The sequence below is a fragment of the Tursiops truncatus genome, chromosome 1 (genome assembly GCF_011762595.2).
Source record: "Tursiops truncatus isolate mTurTru1 chromosome 1, mTurTru1.mat.Y, whole genome shotgun sequence".
NCBI classification, from domain to species: Eukaryota; Metazoa; Chordata; class Mammalia; order Artiodactyla; family Delphinidae; genus Tursiops; species Tursiops truncatus.
Genome location: NC_047034.1, coordinates 151829223 through 151847762, shown reverse-complemented (window position 1 = coordinate 151847762; position 18540 = coordinate 151829223). Strand labels below are relative to the sequence as shown.

Here is an 18540-nt window from a genome sequence, read left to right as displayed (position 1 = left end):
TGGTGAGACTGGGGTTCTGGGTTTTGGGGACGAAGACCATGGAGGTGAAGTGCTGTTCCCACTCCGTCAGATCAAGGGTGTCTGGGAGCTGCATGACGTGTTCATGGGAGCCTGAGCACCCGGCTGAGGGGTGCCACTTAGGTTGCCCCTGCAAAGGTACTGCCCCAGCCCACGGCATACTTTGGGAAGCAAGTCTGTAAGCGCAGCCCACACTGAAGGAGGGGGAGAGATGCTACACTCCCTTGAAGGGGAGTGTCTCAGAGGGTTGTTTTATAGAACGCTGAATCAGATCCTGTCCCCCTCCACTGCTATTAAATAAGATGACATTTATTTCAGAGTTACTGTTTTGCCCACTTCTCTCAGCCTCCTCACAGCCGTTGCCCAGCCCCCTGTGGCCCCCGCTGTACCACAGACACACCAACCCTGGGCCCACCAGGAGGCTCTCCCCCAAACACCTGCTAAATGAATGAAGGTGTGAATCCTCATTCTACAGATGAGGAAACCGAGGCTTAGGAAGGTAAGTAACCTGCCAAGGTCACCGAGTTAGAAGGCTGCAGAGCCGAGATTCACACCCAGGCCTCTGCCTCAGAGCCTGAGGGTGTGAGCGCTTCCCCTCGCCTAGCCCAGGACGGAAACTCCTGGTGCAGAAGGCAGCTCCGTAGAGTAGAAAGAATCTCCCATTTCTTGGGGAGGGAAAACGTGGACTCACTCTGAGCAACACAACTGTTGGTCCTGCAGAAGGAGAGGAGGGACTCTCGGCTGGTAGGGGGTCTCCTGCTGTCCTGCACTGCGGGAACCTCACTCTCTACCCACTGAGCCCCCGCGGAGGGGTGGAGGTATCCCCCAGCGGCACAGGTGGAAAAGGCCAGGCCTCCAGGGCCACGTGAGGGGCTCGAGCTGCGCCTGCCGCCAGCAGCTTCCTCGGAGGAGCCCCCAGGGGAAGGTTCGCTGCTGACCCGAGTCTTACCATCATCTGTTTCCACATAGAGGCGGAGTCCCAGGTCCTTGTTACGGTTCAAGAGCCAGCGGTCACTGGCTGCTGTCACGTCCAACACCAGCCAGCCCTCGTCCCCAGATCGGAGCGTCTGAAGATCCAAAAAGAACAAGTCAGACTCCCTGTGGACACGAAAGAACAATTAACCGAGGGCCGGCACAGCTGCCTTTGTGTTTCCAGTGCCCTCCTGGGGGACCATTAGTGGGGCATCTACCCCGCCTGGCTCTGGTGCCTTACATGCCTTTTCTCACTGCGTCTACCGTACAAAGGTGTTACTGTGCCCGTGTACAGATGCGGAAGCAGGCTCAGGAGCTCAGTGACCTGCCCATGTCCCACCGCTAGGACAGTAGGATGGGGACTTGAATCCAGGACTGATGCTGGGCCTCTCCCCACGGTGACACGAGGCCTCGGGCCAACCATCTTTGTCCTTTGAGGGTGGGCTGCCCAGGAAGCTCCCCTTCTGTCCTCTGGGAAATGTTCCCCCCGGCACCCAGGGTTGGGCCGGACCCTCCGACAGAGGCTTGAGTGGGCCCGCGGGGCGCAGGGCAGGCACCTGTTGGACTGCTCCAGGACCACCTCGAACATGCTGATGTGGAGGGTCCAATTGAGCAGGTGGGTACTGGGCAGCTTGTAAATCCGGAACTCCGCGGCCGTGACGGCCTCCCCCGCCGGGATCTGGGTCAGGTCAAAGCGGAACTCCTTCCACTGGGGCTCCTGGTGGCCCAGGGTGTGGTCCCGTTCCACTGCAAGACAAAGTGGGACTGGTGGTCACTTGTGGTTCCAGCTCAGGCTCTGGGGTGGGCAGGGCCGGGTGGGATCTGGGGGCCTGGGCAGTCTGGGTGGGACCGCTCCCTGCTCGAGAACAGGCTTGTCCCAGCTCTGCCTCCCGGGTGCCGAGAGGGCTCGGGGTACCGTGTCGTGAGGCGCCTGGCATGGCACCTGGCACACGGCGGTGCCACAAGGGCAGTGTCCATGTCTGGTCCGCAAGCCCCAAACCCAGCCTGCCCTGCTCAGTACCCTGCTGGCTCTGGGACCCACAGATGGGGCACAGGACAGGTCCCTCCTCTGGGGAGATGGACATCAGACCCAAGGCAGAAAAGGGCCACGGTGGCAGCAGGGACATAGCTGAGTGCACCTCGGCAGGACGGGGCTCCCGGAGTCAGCCGGTATGTGGATGGGAGTTGAGGGGAGAGAGGGCTTTGGAGCTGGGCCTTGAGGGGTGAGAGTGAATTTGCCACGATGTCAAGGGAGAAGGACGCTGCAGAGGCAGGGTCCAGCCTGAGCAAAGGCCTAGAGCCGCGGAACGACAGCACCGGCAGGGAAAACAACAGCCATAAAGCCCAGCAAAGGGTGGAAGGACGGCAGGACCCTCTTTGGATCAAGGGGAAGCAGGAAGCGGGGCCGGAGGGAGACACGGAAAGAACCAGGAAGAGGCGAGGTAGGATGACAGCTCCTGGAGATGCTGGGTCAAGTGCTGGGGAAGCTGGAGGGTCCCATGGCATGATCTGAGCAGGCTTCCCGGAGGAGGTGACACCTGAACTGGCCATGAAGGATGGGACTGACTCTTGGTAGGTGGATAAGGTGGGGGAGAAGACATTCTAGGCAGAGGTCCTGCACAGGTGTGAGGTGCTGGGGCTGCCCACCATCCCGCAATGTGCGGCTCAGGGCATAAGTCTGGCTGTGGCCTGACTGCGGAGAGCTGGAATTCTGGCCTCGGAGCGTGGGCTGTGCTCTGGCCAATGGGGCGTCAGGGCTCTGGGCAGCAAGGGAGTGTGGTTTAAGGGTAGAGTGGAAGCTATGTGTGGAGGCGAGGGTAAAGCCCAGGCTGGAGGGGACTCGATGCAGGCCAGTGGTAGGGCTGCTCTAACAGTCTGGGCAAGAGACCGCAGGAGCAGAATAATCCCCATATTTCCCCAGCTGCCCGGAAATGCCCAGGACAGTATATTTAGAGCGTCTCACTTTAGCCTCCTGTCACTTTCAAACACTAAAAATCTGTGTTTCCGCAAAGCAGGGGCGGGAGCCTCCCAGAGCCTTCCCCCAAAACCAACACTGAGATTTTAATTACATGTCTGTGAGTCTTTTTAAAAATTCTCTCTCTGGCTACTGGACTCAGAGACCACAAGTCACCAGGCTGGTGGCAGAGGCGGATGTGGGAGCACTTCCTGTCCTTGCGGTGGAGACCTGGTCCGGTGATGGATGGGCAAACAGCTGTGCTGGGCGGGGCCAGTGGACACATGTTTGGGCAGGAGATGGGCGTTTCATCCCCTGACCAGGGAGGAGAGGAAATAGAACCTCCATTGTCTGACAGGGTGCTGGACCCGCAGTAGATGCCCACCTACGAGCCAGGCTGTTCCGGGGCAGCGTGTCATAGGAGGATCCGGGTCCTCCCATACAGGCAGGGCACGGAGGGCAGTGTTCTGGACCTTTGCCGAGTGATGCTCGCCACGAATATCACCACACGAGTCCCCTCCTCCCTACAGACTCCCACACAGAGCTTTGGGGACAATTTCTGTGGATTCGGTAACTGCAGAGACCACCTCGGTTACGTGACTGTGTAAGCATCCCTGATCTACTGGATGAAATAGGTCCAGGCTGTTGGCTGTCACAGGGTGTGGCCCTGAGAATAAGGAGGGGTCACTCAGCCATGCCCTGAACCTGACCCCTCTCAAAGCATTCTTATATATCTGCCCCCAAGGCACAGTGGGTGACCCTTGGTGGGTCACTGGGAACCTCTGCCTGCAGGCCTGACACTGACTCATTCATGTTGTATCCAGGACTGAGGGAACAACCACAAACCTGCCAGCTCCCGCGGGCACCAGACTCTGTGGCCTCCCTCCCTTGCTGAGCTGGGGGCCCGCGTGTGCTGAGTCAAGAGAGCCCTGTTCACCTGGGTTGACCCCAGTTCCAAACTTCCATCCGGTGGGTTTGTGAAATCGCAGCCCACCACCCCGTCACCCCCGCAACAGATCCAGCACAGGAAACTGCCCACCCCAGCAGGTCCAGGCAAGCACTAGAGGCGGGACAGTTTTAGGAAAATGATTTTCATCAGAAATTGGTGAAATATGCTGAGTGTGGAACTGGGTAAAGAGAGTGACTCCTTTATCTGACAGTCAGTGGGGAGCGGAGGGCGAGGCCCCCGTGGAGTTGCAGGTTTTTCAGTGCCTGTGGCTTTGAGTTAGGAGAGAGAGTTCCCAAAAGCTGGTGTTCTGGGAAAGCATTTTCTGGCACCTCTATTTCCCCCTTGTTAACTGTGCAGACCGAGCCTGTTTTAGCCAGAGAGGCAGCTTAGGGCATCCTGGAGGGTTCTGGCCAGTGGTCAGGGCCTCACTGCAGGCCTGTCCCTGCACTAACCAGGTATGGAAATCCCCTCTGGGCCTGGTCTTCTGTGTGAACTGGGAATGAGGAGACACCCAGCTTTCCTCACAAGTCCATGAAAGGACTTTGTAAATAGTCAGGCAATGGACTGGGAGGGATGGCTGTTCAACAGGAGTTTGGGATGAGCCTGACTTGCAATCTCCCAACTTTGAGCCAAGATGAGATACCCTCGAAGGCCATGTCAGCAACTGCAAGGCCATGGGGTGGACGGGAAGGGGAGATTTTGAGTGATTGTTTTCTAAATGAGTGTACTCATCATTCATTTATTTATTCATTAATTTATCAAGTTCAATTTATAAACGAATTTATCAGGTTCTTACGGTATGTAAGCGTCTGTTCTGACTGGGAGCACAGCAGTGAACAGACAGAACAAGACAGCGCATTCACAGTGTTTACAGTCTAACGGGGGAGACAGAAGAGAAACAAACAAGACCAATAAAATAGGGGATGCCATTTCTATTGTAAGTAAAATACAGAGCATTATGGTTTCAAGAGGACTGGAAGGGGTAGGGGGGCTTGTCCTTGGGTGCTCAGTATGGCCTGTGAGAAGGAAATAGGTAAGCGCAGATGTGCGTATTCTCACATGGTGCTGGTAGGGATACCATGGAGAGGAATTTGGCAACATCCTTTTGCAATACCCTGGCAAAATTACCTATGAATTTATCCTTTGACCCAAGATTCCCAAAGACACACTGGCAAAGATATGAAAAGACAGGCACAATGCACTTCATTGGGCACAGGGAGCAGACAAAGGTATGTCTGGCTCCATAGGCACCTTGCCATGTTTATTTTCCACAAAATTATAAAAAGCTGCCCAAAGTGTTCAATCACTGAACCAGCTTTTCTGTCTGGAGAAGCAGCAGCAAATTAATTTACTTTCTGGATCGCCTTAATGCAGCCCCCAGAACAATAAACAGTCACGATTCACCAGTGAGTGCTCACTGGACCCTCGGCCTTCGCCTCCAGCCCGATAAACCAGCTCCAGACCCCGCAGCTGAGGGGAGGGCCCACAGGAGGAGGCGGCCTCCACCACCATGTCTGAGGCCCTGCACCCACAGCTCAGGCTCCAGATGCCACCCGCCCAACACCCTCATCGGCTTTGGCTATTTTTGTGCCTTGACAAAATGCAGAGTCACCCGGACAACCTAAATCTGTCTTGTTCCTGACCAGAAAGTAAGACTTCAAAAGACACCCCCTTCCTCCAGTCCAGTGTGGCTATTAAGAGAATGGCATCTTCTGACCTGACAGTCCTTCCTGCCCTCAAACCCTTCCCCAGCCCCTCAGGGCCCATGGGAGGGTCTTACGCTGGGCTCTGCTGTCCAGCCTCCGCCCCTCACCCACACAGGCTGGCCCTGCCCATCCTCACGGCCTCCTGGGCCTTCTGGTGCAAACACCCTCCCCCTGGAGTCCCTCCCCGAAGCCGCTCTCTCTGGGGTTGCCCCATCCCACCAAGGATAAAGGCTACTTTCTTCTTGGTCCAGCTGTGAAAGCCCCCTTGCCCGCCTCTGAGCCCACACACATCAGCCTGCCGGGCTCTCCCTGTCCCCGTCCCGGGGGTCCCCGTCCCTGGTTCATCTGCCCTCTGGACGGTGACCACTTTGAGGACACAGACTGAACAACGTGGGGTGGAAACGGGAGGCCTCAGCAGTCTGCTCATCCAGCCCCTTGTGTCCCGGGGGCCCAGAGAGGGGAGGCCTGGCCCCTCATCCCAAGGGCTCCTGGTCCCCAGGACAGCGGCTCAGCGTCCAGCAGCGCAGCCCTGGGCTGGGGCGTCCTGCTGGTCTGGGAGTGGCTTCCACGTCACCGAGGGTTTCCAACCCAAGCCACCCACGTTCTCACTTTACTGTGGGACTCGCCTCCATTCACGGCCCGGCCCCCGAGGTGGAGGACAGGCTCCCTCGGGGCCCCGAAGGCGGATGGGCTGGGCCCGTCAGGCTGGTCCTGCCGGTAACAAGGCCGAGGGGCCCCTCAGACCTAAGGAAACACCCGGGTCTCCGTGGCCCGTGCGGGTCCCGAGTGAGCTGCAGAATCCATCACCCCCCGGTTATGCCCCTTCAGGGCTTCCTCCCGCCCAGGAATCTCAGCGCTGCCCAGAGCAGGCCCCCCGCTTCAGTTCTGGGGGTATTTTTAGTCAGTTCTCATTACTGACTTTTTCAAGAGCTGTTTCCATAAATGGCTCTGTGCTTATAATTACTGGTCCAGGCCTCGGCTGGCTTCAGAGCCCAAATTAAAAGGGAACAACCTGCCCACTGCACCACATCAAGCCCGCCAAGGCCAAAAATAGATCCAAGGAGATGTGAGCAAGAAGGATGCGGTTCCTCCAGTTCAAACCCAGGAAAGACCTGAACTGTGGGGCTTTCCAGAAAGACGTGGTCACGGTGACACATCCCCTCTCTCCCGTGGGGAATGGGTGCCCGTGAGGAGTGGCGGGTGTCCTCCCGCCCTGTGCCTCAGCCCTGGAGGAGCCCCATCAGTGGGCAGGGAGGGTGGGGGACACATTCTTTTGTGGGAGCTGGAAAGGCCTTCGTGGCAACCCTGCATAGATGGGAAACTGAGGCCCAGAGGGGCAGAGACGTGCTGGGGTCACGTGTCAAGTTAGGGGCCCTTCACGTGGACTTGCAGACTTGGAGCCCATATAAAATGAGTGGCCCTGGACTTTCTGGGTGGCGATACTGGTATGGGGGAATCACCTCTCCACAAGATTCTTCCATCAACAGGTGCCTGAGAGGTGGCCTGCTGAGGCCACTGTTCTCCAGGCAGGGCCCTGCAGGGACTCGGGTCCCAGGGGAGGGACAGGGTGATCTGCAAAGATGGGGAGGCTGGAGGGACCTCCCTGGCGGCCCAGTGGTTAAGACTCTGTGCTTCCAATGCAGAGGGCGTCGGTTCCATCCCTGGTCAGGGAACTAAGATCCCACATGCCGTGTGGCATGGCCAAATTATAAAAAAAAAAGCAATAATAAAAAAAAAAGATGGGAGGCTGGCCCTGCTTATGTGCCACCCGTCCAGGCCCAGAGTCAGATTTGGTCGCCGTTCTGAGGTTGTTCATAGTTTCTTAGTAGGGCCGGGGGGTGGGTAGGAGAAAAACGGACTAGATGCGCCCCCGAATCAGACAGGCAGAAAGCAACTCCATTCCTAAGAGAAATACAGATGATCGAGGTGGAGGGCGCTTGTGGAGGTGCCTTGGGGAGGAGTGGTCAGAGAACACTTTTCTAGGAAACATAGTTGAGAGTGGTGGAAGAATTCTGACAAGCAGAAATGGAGTAAAGTAGCCGAGGCAAAGCACGGAGGTGGGAAATAATGTGTCAGCTCCCATTCTTTGAGCACTGAACTGTACGCCAGGCACCACCCTGGGCACGTCACACAGGCCATTTTTGTTAATGTTTACCTAACTGTGTTAGTTATCTATTGCTGGGTAACAAATTACCCCAAATATAGCAGCTGAAAACAACCAACACTTACTATTTCACATGGTTTCTGAGGGTCAGGAATCCAGGTGCTTAGCTGGGTGGCTCTGTCTCAGGGTCTCTCATGAGGTGACAGTCAAGCTGTCAGGTGGGGCTGTGGTCTCTGGAGACTTGACTGGGATGAACAGACCCACTTCTAAGCTCACACTTGTGGCTGAGGGTAGATGACTCCTCATGTGGACCTCTTACGACATGACCTTTCCTCAGAATGAGTCATCTTGGGGGTGGCAGGTAGAACCCAAGACGGAAGCTGCAGTGTTTTTATAACCTAATCTTGGAAGTGACACAGCATCCCTATTGTCACATCCTATTGGTCACATAGACCAGCGCTGGCCCAGTGTGGGAGGACATAAGGGTGTGAAAACCAGGAGGCAGGGATCATTGAGAACTATACTGGAGGCTGGCAACCACAGCAACCCTGTGAAAGGGGCAGTCTTCACCCCATTTTATAGCTGAGAACACCGAAGATCAAGGAAGTTAACTGATTTGCACAAGACCACACCCAGAAGCCCCCAAGGTGGGATGAGAGTCTAGGTGTGTCTGTCTCCAAAGTCTACATTCTTTCCCCCCATCCACAGTCTCATCAGGCTGGGGACATGTCAAGGGAACACCGCAGGGTCCTGCTGGACTAGAATGTCAAACGCCGAGTGCCAGGCTGGCAAGAAGGAACACGCAGAAGGATCCCAAGCAGGAGAAGCCATGAGTGGATTTTCACTTGAGGAACTGGAGTTCCAAGAACAGGCTGAGAGCTTTTTCACCTCCATGCCTCCCCTCTGCCTGGACACCTTCTCCTTTCACCGCTTCTGACTAAGTTCTACCCTTCTTTCAAGGTCCAGCACAATGCCACCTCCTTCAAAGCCTTCTCTGTCCCCCAGCCAGGAAGCCATTCATTCCTCCCCCTCTTCTGGCCTTGTTCATCCCCCACAAATGAGAGAGCGACCTGGTCTGTCTTCTGCAGCACTGAACCTTCATGCTCGTATCTGAGTGGGGAATGGCCATTTCTCCCACTTTGCAATCATTTACAGTGAGTTGTCTGTGGGCCTATCTTTCCCATTGCAATGAGAGGATCTTGGGCTGGAGCTTGTGCTTTGGAGTGGACACCAAGATAACCAGGGAGGGCAACAGCACACAGTAGGTTCCCAGGAGTGTTTGTGAAGCAATGACCTCAGACTGAAGGATCCAACCTTCTCCATACCTGGGTCTTGCAGCCTTTGGCTTCCCCAGAACTCTTCCTGGATTCAGAGCCCTAGACTGTTCTGAAGGAACGGCTGCGGCTCAGGGGGCAGAGCCAGCAGTTAAAGGAAATAACTGGGTTTTACTTCTGGTCTTGTCACTGACCAGCTGGACTTGGGCTAAAAACAAACAAACAATCAAACCAGGCTAACATTTACTGAGCATTTACCAGGCACTGTTTGAGCCCTTTACATAGAGGAAGTCATTTAATGCTCATAGCCATCCTAGGAGGCAGGAACTATTATCGCTCCCATTTTACAGATGAGGAACCTGAGGCACACAGCAGTAAATAACTTACACAAAAGTCATATAAATATGTCTTAGGTCAGACTTCCTGGGCAACAGGCTGAGTGGGTAGGTTTAGTGGAGAGTGTTCTTGCAGGGAACAAGCAGGAGTGGGCACAGTTGAACAGCTGACGCGATCACAAAAGGGCCATCCCATCCCATCTGCACGGGGAGCTCTGGGCTGATGGCCCTTCACAGTTGTCCCTCCTTGAGGCAAGGGGGCTGGGCATTTATACCCCAATAAGCCAGGATGTGGGGTGCCCTCAAGGAGGGTGCCCAACCTTGAGCAAGAAGCTGGTGGACTGATGTCGAGAGAAGGACCCAGCCGTCAGCAGCCCACCCTCCAAGCAGCTGGTGCAACAAGTGACGCAGTCCCAAAGAGAATATCTGGGGAGCACCGCAGCATCCACTAAAAACGAGTGGCAGAATGGGGATCTGATCCTGGAACCGTGTTCTTACCACTCGGCTCCAGGTCCCCAAGTAAATGATGGGGGCGGGAGGGTAGACAAACACAGCAGGCTCTTCCGCATAATTCTGGCTACTGTTTACTGAGCGGTGCCAGGCACTTGCTAAGTTTTTCAATGCCTTAACCTGTATAACCATTGCACTATGGTACAGGTATTATTATCCTGATTTTAAAGATGAGGAAACTGAGATGCTGAAACTTCAAGTAACCTGTTCAAAATCTCACAGATCTCAAGTAGCAGACCCTGAATTAAAACCTGGTCTTCCCCACTGCGCTCTCCCACCTCCAAGGCCAACCTTCCTCACTGCTGTGACCCAGTTTTCATATCTGCTCCTTTGGATCTGGGCACCCAGGACCTTGGGCCAGTCACTTATACTCTTTGAGACTAGACTTCTCCCTTGTCACCTAGGGGCAATAGTAGTCATTTATCTCAGAAGGGTGAGAAAAGACTGAGAAGATGGGGGCGGGGAGGAGTAGCCAGGCATCAGGGGTTCATAGGGCACACCATTCTGGTGGCCAAACAGAGTTTTGGAGAAAAGAGACCCACCTTCAACTCTTGGACAGAGAAGTACCTTTGGAAACCATCAACAAAATGAAAAGGCAACCTACTGAATGGGAGAAAATATTTGCAAACCGCATTTCTGATAAGGGGTTAATATCCAAAATATATAAAGAACACACACAACTCAATAGCAAAAAAACAAACAATCCAATTTTTTAAATGAGCAGAGGAACTGAATAGACATTTTTCCGAAGAAGACATACAAATGTCCAACAGGTACGTGAAAAGGTGCTCAACATCACTAATCATCAGGGAAATGCAAACCAAAACCACAATGAGCTATCACCTCACACTTGTTAGAATGGCTATTATCAAAAAGACAAGCGGGGCTTCCCTGGTGGCGCAGTGGTTGAGAGTCCGCCTGCCGATGTGGGGGACGCGGGTTCGTGCCCCGGTCCGGGAAGATCCCACATGCCGCGGAGCGGCTGGGCCTGTGAGCCATGGCCGCTGGGCCTGCGCATCCGGAGCCTGTGCTCCGCAACGGGAGAGGCCACAACAGTGAGAGGCCCGCGTACTGCAAAAAAAAAAAAAAAAAAAGACAAGTGATAACAAGTATTTGTGAGAATGTGGGAAAACAGGAACTCTTGTGCACTGTTAGTGGAAATGTAAATTGGTGCAGCCACTATGGAAAATAATATGGAGGTTCCTCAAAAAATTAAAAATAGAACCACCATATGATCCGGCAATCCCACTTCTGGATATATATCCAAAGGAAATAAAAACAGGATATCAAAGAGAAAAAAGTGTAGGTATGGTAGTGGTCACTTTGCAATATGTACAAGTATTGAATCATTACGTTGCACACCTGAAACTGATATAATATTATATGTCAATTATATGTTAATTTAAAAAAAGATATCTGCACCATGTTCACTGCAGCATTATTCACAACAGCTGAGACGTGGAAATAACCTCAGTGTCCATCTACAGATGAATAGATAAAGAAGATAAGGCGCGTGCGCGCGCGTGCACACACACACACACACACACACACACAAGGGAATGCTATTCAACTATGAGAAAGAAGGAAATCCTTCCATTTACGACAACGTGGATGAAACTTGCAGGTATTACGCTAAGTGAAGTAAGCCAGAGAAAGACAAATACTTCATGATATCACTTATACGTGGATTTTAAAAAGTTAAAAAGTCAGAAGAGTAGAAAAGTGGTTGCCAGGAGCTGGGGGTGGGGGAAATAGGGAGAGGTTGGTAACAGGGTACAAACTTTCAGCCGTAAGTTGAATAAGGTCTGAGGAGCTAATGTCAAACGTGGCGACTATAGTTGATAACATTATTATATAATTTTGAAATTTGCTAAAAGAGTAGAAATTAAATGTTCTCACACACAAAAAAGAATACATATGTGAAGTGATGAATGTGTTAATTAACTAGATGGGGGGAATGTTACATGTATATGTATAGTAAATCATCCTGATGTACACTTTAAATAACTTACAATTTTATATGTCAATTATACTTCAATAAAGTTGAAATAAAAATAAATGAATAAAAGGTAGACAGATAAAAAGAAAAATAATGTGGTCACTTAATAGTCACTTTCAAGACGGATAAAGGATTTATTGTTAAGTGAAAGACAAAATGGCAAAACAGTGGGCATTTAGATTCCACTTTGTAAAAAAGAATAACACAAATTGATAAAATATCAGGGCTGGTTGCTGGGGAAGGGCTAAGCTAAAGGACTAAACATTGGTTCTCCCTGAGGTAGACAGAGGATTACTAGGAGCTTCCATATTATATGTTTCTAGACATATGGTCTGAATTTTCTATCATGAAATTCTATAATGAATCTATATGGTATGAATTTTCTACAATGAATATGCATCAGTTCTATAAATCCCAAAACAAAGATAATCACGTTCCTAGTTTACAACACATGCTCACATTTAATACAGTCCAATTCAGCAGCACGTACTGCACCTAATGATGGGCCCTGGGCCAGGGGGAAAAGCAGCTTCTGTGTAGGACAAGAGCAAAGGGTGCGCAGGCAGGGAGACAACCTGCTGTGTACTTTGGGAAAACCACCAAACTACCCTGAACCTCACTGTCCTCTTTTTATTTTTATTTTTTTTTGCGGTATGCGGGCCTCTCACTGCTGTGGCCTCTCCCGTTGCAGAGCACAGGCTCCGGACGCGCAGCCCCAGCGGCCATGGCTCACGGGCCCAGCAGCTCTGCGGCATGTGGGATCTTCCCGGACCGGGCCATGAACCCGCGTCCCCTGCATTGGCAGGCGGACTCTCAATCACTGTGCCACCAGGGAAGCCCCCTCACTTTCCTCTTTTTAAAGAAAGATGTGACAGTAAATGTGAGATGAAATGAAAGGACAGACATGGAGGTTCTGGGCATGTGGTCATCACTGGGTGTCATCTCACACAACCCCTGAACAGCCCCTAGGGTGGGTACCATGAGTATCTCCATTTTACAGAGGAGAAGACTGAGGTTCCTAGAGGTGGACTGAAAATCCAGATCACACTGAGAGTAGTGGGTGGAGTCAAGATGCAAATTCTGTTGAGTCCCAGGCCAGAACCCCCAGCCCAGAACCCCCAGCCCAGTCCTGCCTGCCCTCCCACTGTCCATCCGCTCCCGGTTTCCAGAGAGAGGCGTCACTGTCAAGACCACGTGAAAATCACCTTGTGGCTGATGTACAGTTATCTGTCTCTCTCTCTCACTGGAAGGTCAGCTCCACAAGGGGAGACTTAGTTTCATTCCCTGTTATATTCCAGGAACTAGAAGGGAGCCTGGCACAGAGCAGGTACTACATGACAATTTGTGGAGTGAATTCAGGAAAATATGCAAGAATTGCCTATTAAAGAACCAAAGAAAGTGACCCTGGGGCTCACGGAGGGGAAGGTCAGGGGGCTGAGCAGGACCCGGGCCAGGTCCCTCGCTCGCACTGAGCCCTGCGTCTCCCGAATCCAACAGCCTCATCTCATCCCCACCCCTGTCCTCAGCCACCCAGGATCACGGGAGTGAATCAGTCCAGTCCAGGGAAGGGTCAGGACCAAAGTGAAGACGGCCCATCCAGTTCTGGCTACACTTCTGCCTGCAGTGCTCTTTGTGCCTCAGTTTCTCACTCTAGAGCATGGGCACCTGGTGCTCCAAGGAGAGGAGGCGGAGAAGGGCTCAGCAAGAACATGCAGAGGTGGTCTCTGCTGCCTCATTCCTCCCTCAGGGCTGGCTGGGCCGGCTGAGGCCCTCGGGGGTCCAGCCAGTCACACCGAGCTGGGCGGCGGGATGGGTGGTGGTGTGAGAAGCTGCCTCCGAGGAGCCACAGGGCCGGGGCTGGGAGGCACCTCTTTTTTCTGACACCATCGCTGTGGACTGGACAGGAAAGCAGAGGCCCAGAGAAGGGAAGGGATGTGGCTCGGGACGTGCAGGAGTCCACGGCAGGCCCAGGAGGGACAAGAACCTGGGCGCTGCCTCCCAGATCAGGGCCTCCTCCCCTGAGCTCAGGCGGCACCAGGGACAGGCTCCGTCTGCTCCTCGAGGGCACTGGCCCCGTCACTGTGTCCTGGCCAAGGGGAGCCAAGAGTCCACAGGCAGAGATCGACAGGCAGGCCAGGCAGGGCCCAGCTCTGACTGCAGCCCTGGCCCCCAACACAGGCCCTGTCAGTCACGACACGGCTCCTAAAGCATCTGCTCAAAAGCAGAGGCTGACCCCTGGACGGCAAGCCCAGGCCTCTGGGTCCTACAGGTGCCACTGACGGTCAGGGGCCCGGCAAGCACCAGGCCCGGCTGGCTTCTCAGGAGCTGATGAGGCCAATAGCAGAGGTGGAGCTGGAGCCAACAGGTGTGGGAGCCTCGGCGTGGGCGCTGATGCCACAGCGACTGCTGTTAGACTCCACGGTGGTTCAGGGGCCGCTGACCTTCAGGGGCCTGGAGCCGGGGCCTCCAAAGGAGGAAACAATCCTGGTAGGTTCTAATCCCCCACATCAGCCTAAGTGGGGGATTAGCCAGTTAAAACTACTCGAACTGAAGGAGTTTTACTAGTGCGATTAGTACACGAGAATAAAGAAGGCCCTCAGACAGCTGGCTGGACTGCCCACAGGCCAGGCTTCCACTGAACAAAGATCTGCTTGTTAATCCACAGTGTCAGAGGCTTTAGATCTTCATGAAACACCCAGAGGTGGTGTGGGAAGAAACTGGGATTTGGAATCCACAGCCTGGATGATGCCATGGATGTGCTGTGTGACCCTGGGTTGGTTATTTAACCTCTCTGAGCCCATGAAATGAGGCTGGTAAAACAGCTTCCCAAGTTGCTGCATGGGTGAAATGAGTATTTATAGGACTACAGAACTTCAAATGCTAGTTTTTATTCAAAAACAGATAGAAACACCTTTGGCTGACTTTAAAAATCTGTTTCTGGGTTTCACATGTCTATAAGACATGTGGGGACATTTCCATCACATCCACACCAAGGCTGAGCGGCAGCTGGGAGGGTCTGGTATCAGCACTGACCAGGGCCAGGTTCACCCTAAAAAGGGGGCTGACTTTCTGCCCCTCCCCCTCTATCAACCTATCACACAACAACTCTGAGGAGCCCCATTTTACAAGCAGAGATCTGAGGCTCAGAGAGGGCAAGGGACTTCCCTAAGATCACAGAGCAGAAGCTGGAGGGCAACCAGCTCCTCCTGAGCTCAGGGTGCTGCTCGACTCACAGCAGCAGCTCCCACCAGGGCTGTGCACCCCTTGCCCCAGGGGATGCTGGGGGAAGAGGGACATGGGCTAGGCGGTGACTCACTCAGATGGACGGCTCCCCTGGAGGCATTCTCAGGGTGACTGCATCCACAGCTCTTCTTGGTCCTGAGCCCGGGGTCAGCTTGCCCCCAGCACGGAGCTCCAGCCTCAGTTCCACATGTGGTCGCCTCTGTCCCAAGTCCCCACCCCTGCCCTCTAACCAGGAAGGTGGCATCTAGAACCCGCCAGCCCAAGTCCTGTGCCTGGCACTGGGCTTTCCGCAGAGGTTAACGGCTGCCTTCTGCTGCTCGCTCCCCCACCTGAGCCCATCACAAGCTCTGGTTTGGGGGGAACGGGCCTCCTTGAGGCAAATGGCTGAAGACCCACAAAACTTACTGTCACTCTGACCCCTGGGTTCCTCTGCCGAAATCCCTCTGAAAGCTCTCTCCACCTTGAAAGCCTGCCCTCCTGACACAGAAACGTCACCTCCTTGAGCACTGGATGGAGGGCCAAACAACCTGGGCCTGTCCTGGCTTGGCCACATAGAGACCACATTGTCCTGAGCAAGACACTGCCTCTCTGAACCTCACTGTCCTCATCTGGGAGATGGGGATGAATATCATGTCGCTAACAGGGTTGTTGGGAGGGTTAAGAGCGGTGCTGTAGGTGAAGGGAGGCTGGTGACCATGGCAAGGATCCTCTCCCTGCTCTGGGTCCCACAGCTCTCCCCACCTGGGGCTGAGCTGTAGTCCTTGGGTCCCCAGGTCCAGCCTAGTGTCTGCCTCAGCTCAGACTCCTGCCCCTCACTGGCCACAGACAGGAGGCAAAGCAGGTGGGAGACATATGTTCATGAATGTAGATTAAAGAGAGTTTAGTAATGGAAAACTTATCTTTGAGAACTTTAAGGGTAAATGGCTCCACGATTTGGAGTATAATTTCTGCAGAGAGGAAAAGCTGGGCTTTACGTGGGAGAACAAAGAGGGTCCAAGCTGCCCATCAGGTCATTCAATGGCCTGGACACTCATTCCATGACAAGCCAAGTCCCGGGTGTGAGCCCAGGGTGACAAGACCACAGTCCCTGCCCCGCTGAGCTCAGAGTCTACTCCTTCTCCACCGTCCCACCCCGCAGCAGCACCCCACCCCCACGTGGCCCAGGGAAGAGGCTGCTGTGGACTCAGAACAGCTGGGTCCTCATCTCTACTCTGGTGCTTTGATGATGTGACCAGGGTTTTCCACGCTGAACTTTGTCCCTCTCTTCAGTACCGCCCTTATCAACGTGACAGCATCACAGCCTCTGTTTACTCATCTGCCTCCCTTCCCAGGACCAGACTGTCTTCCTGGCACTGCCCGCGTCCACTCGACACTACATGAATCTTACCATCAGATGTGTTTGGCTGCGGGTGAATGTACGCCTCTGGGACTCACATCCCTCATCTGTCCCTGACGGATCGGCAGCTCACCGACCCCCAACCCCCTGAGACTTCGCTGCCCTGACTCGGGCGGTTTTCCCTCCCGCCTTTCCTTGTCCACGGCAAGGGGATTCCCCGCTCCCAGCAGGGCGCTCGCCCTGCCCGAGGTGGCGCACACGCCCCTGCAGCCCGCGCTCAGCCCCCGAGGGGCCCCTCGGCCCGCCGTCCCCCACGCGCCTTCTCGCGGGGTCGCCGCCGCCCACCCCGGGCCCGCTCTCACCCATGTTGACGAAGCTCATGACCAGGTCGGCGCGGCCCAGGCGCCGCTCGGGGGTCCCGCCGTCCTCGTCGTCGTCGCTGGCCATGGCGCGATACATGTCCAGCATGAAGAGCGGCGCGGACGCGGGCAGCCGGGCGGCGGCGGGCGGCGCGCGGGGCCGGGGCCGCCCGGGCAGCCCGAGCACCGCCAGGATCTCGCGCTGCAGGTAGCGGCGCTCGCGCGGGCCCAGGCGCCGTTGCGGGCAGCCGGGCGAGGGGCGCGGGCCAGAGGCGCCGCCGCCGCTCAGCGCGCACAGCGCCAGGCCCAGCAGCCAGAGCGGCCCGGGGCGCGCGGCCATGGCGGGACCCGGGCGGCCTCACCGCGCGCGCATCCGCTCCCGGCCGGGCTCGGGGCTGGGGCCGCCCCGACGGCGAGCGGCGGGCCGGGCTTGGGGCCGGCGGGACGGGGCGGGCGTCGCCCGCGAACGCAACGCGGTCCCTAGAGCGCCCGGCCCGTGGCGCCTGTCGCGGCTCCGAGTAGTCGGATGCGGCAGCACCTCCTCGGGCAAGGGCTCCTCCAGGGACCGGGGACCGTCGGCTAGTCTGTCTGTGCCGCCGCGCCAGACAGTCTGGCTGCTGCCGAGGCAGCTCAGCTCGGAGGCGGAGGGCGAACTCCCGCCGGGTTCCGGGAGGCGCGGACCCTTAGTCTGTGCTGCGAGCCTCGGGCCGAGGTGGCCTCTCTCAGTCCAACTTGCAGCCGTCGGGTCCCGCCCCCTCCGGACCCGACCAATGGGGTACAGGGGCGGGGCCAAGGCCGGGGAACATAAGCCCCAGGAAGGGGCGCTGGGGGGCGGGCGCTGATGCCCCCGAGATACTACCCACTTGTGGGTGGCGGGCGGGACTGGCGAGGAGTCCGCAGTCCCGCCGTCGGGGGCCTCGCGGTCGTCCTGGGCTCCCTTCCCGCCGCTGGCCACGCTGTCGGGCGGCCGCGGGGACTCAGCCGGGGGATCCAGGGTAGCGGTGCGGTTCGGGGAGACCAGACCCTGCGCTCCAGCGGGGCGTGTCTTTGATCGCCCTTCCAGAGCTGGATCCCAACTCTCCGTCCGGCCCGTAGAGTGACCTTGCAGCCTCACCTGGTGCGCGGAGTGTCGCCCGAGGACCCGAAACGCCTCAGGTGGGTGACAGTCAGGCCCGAGAGTGGGGCGCATCCCTCTGCCAGCAGCCGGGTCCGGGTTCCCGGCCACCGCAGCTCCTCGCCGGCCTCTTGGTGCCTTCTCCGCAGTCCCCTTGCGTGCGCCTTTGGGAGCTCTTTCCCGGACACCTGACGCCGGCTCCGTCACTGCTCCTGGCGCGCCCACCCGCCTGGCTTCTGCGCGCTCCCGGCTGGCGCCTCCGGCGGGCCGCCCCGGCAGCTCCAGCAGCCGTACTGCCACCACTAGGTCTGGCTGGGCGCCCTTCGGACCCCGGTGCCGGTCCAGCCGCGCGCGCGGGATACGCGCACCCGCTTCCCGCCTCCCGCCGGTCAAGGAGCTCTGGTGCCCTTCCTGAGCCTTTGCGCATCTGAATTGTCACGGCCCTCAGCGGCTTGCGAGAGAAGGCTCCTCACGGAAACTCCTCCATTGACTAGTCCCGTTCTGCACACCCTGCTCTTCCCTAGGCACCTTCTCACCGCATTTATTCGTTGATGGTTAAGGCGCCGCGCTGATTGGAAGAGACACTTAGACTGAGCTCTGAAGGCCGGAAGGAATTGGTTGGGTTGAAAGAAAGGTCAGTGGGAGGAGAATGCTCCAGGCAGAGGAA

At 55.8% G+C, this 18540-nt stretch overlaps 1 protein-coding gene across 1 annotated transcript in view; it reads right to left on the bottom strand.

The window, feature by feature from the left end:
- Positions 1-17514, bottom strand: part of LOC101325454 (bone morphogenetic protein 8B) — a 28301-nt gene extending 10787 nt beyond the window's left edge. The window contains exons 1-3 of the mRNA XM_033837515.2: positions 16763-17514; positions 1548-1737; positions 968-1116 (exon numbers count right to left, since the gene is read on the bottom strand). Coding sequence (XP_033693406.1) covers positions 968-1116; positions 1548-1737; positions 16763-17099 — 676 coding nt within the window. The 5' untranslated portion in view covers positions 17100-17514. The remainder of the gene's footprint in view (positions 1-967; positions 1117-1547; positions 1738-16762) is intronic.
- Positions 17515-18540: the final 1026 nt, after the last annotated feature.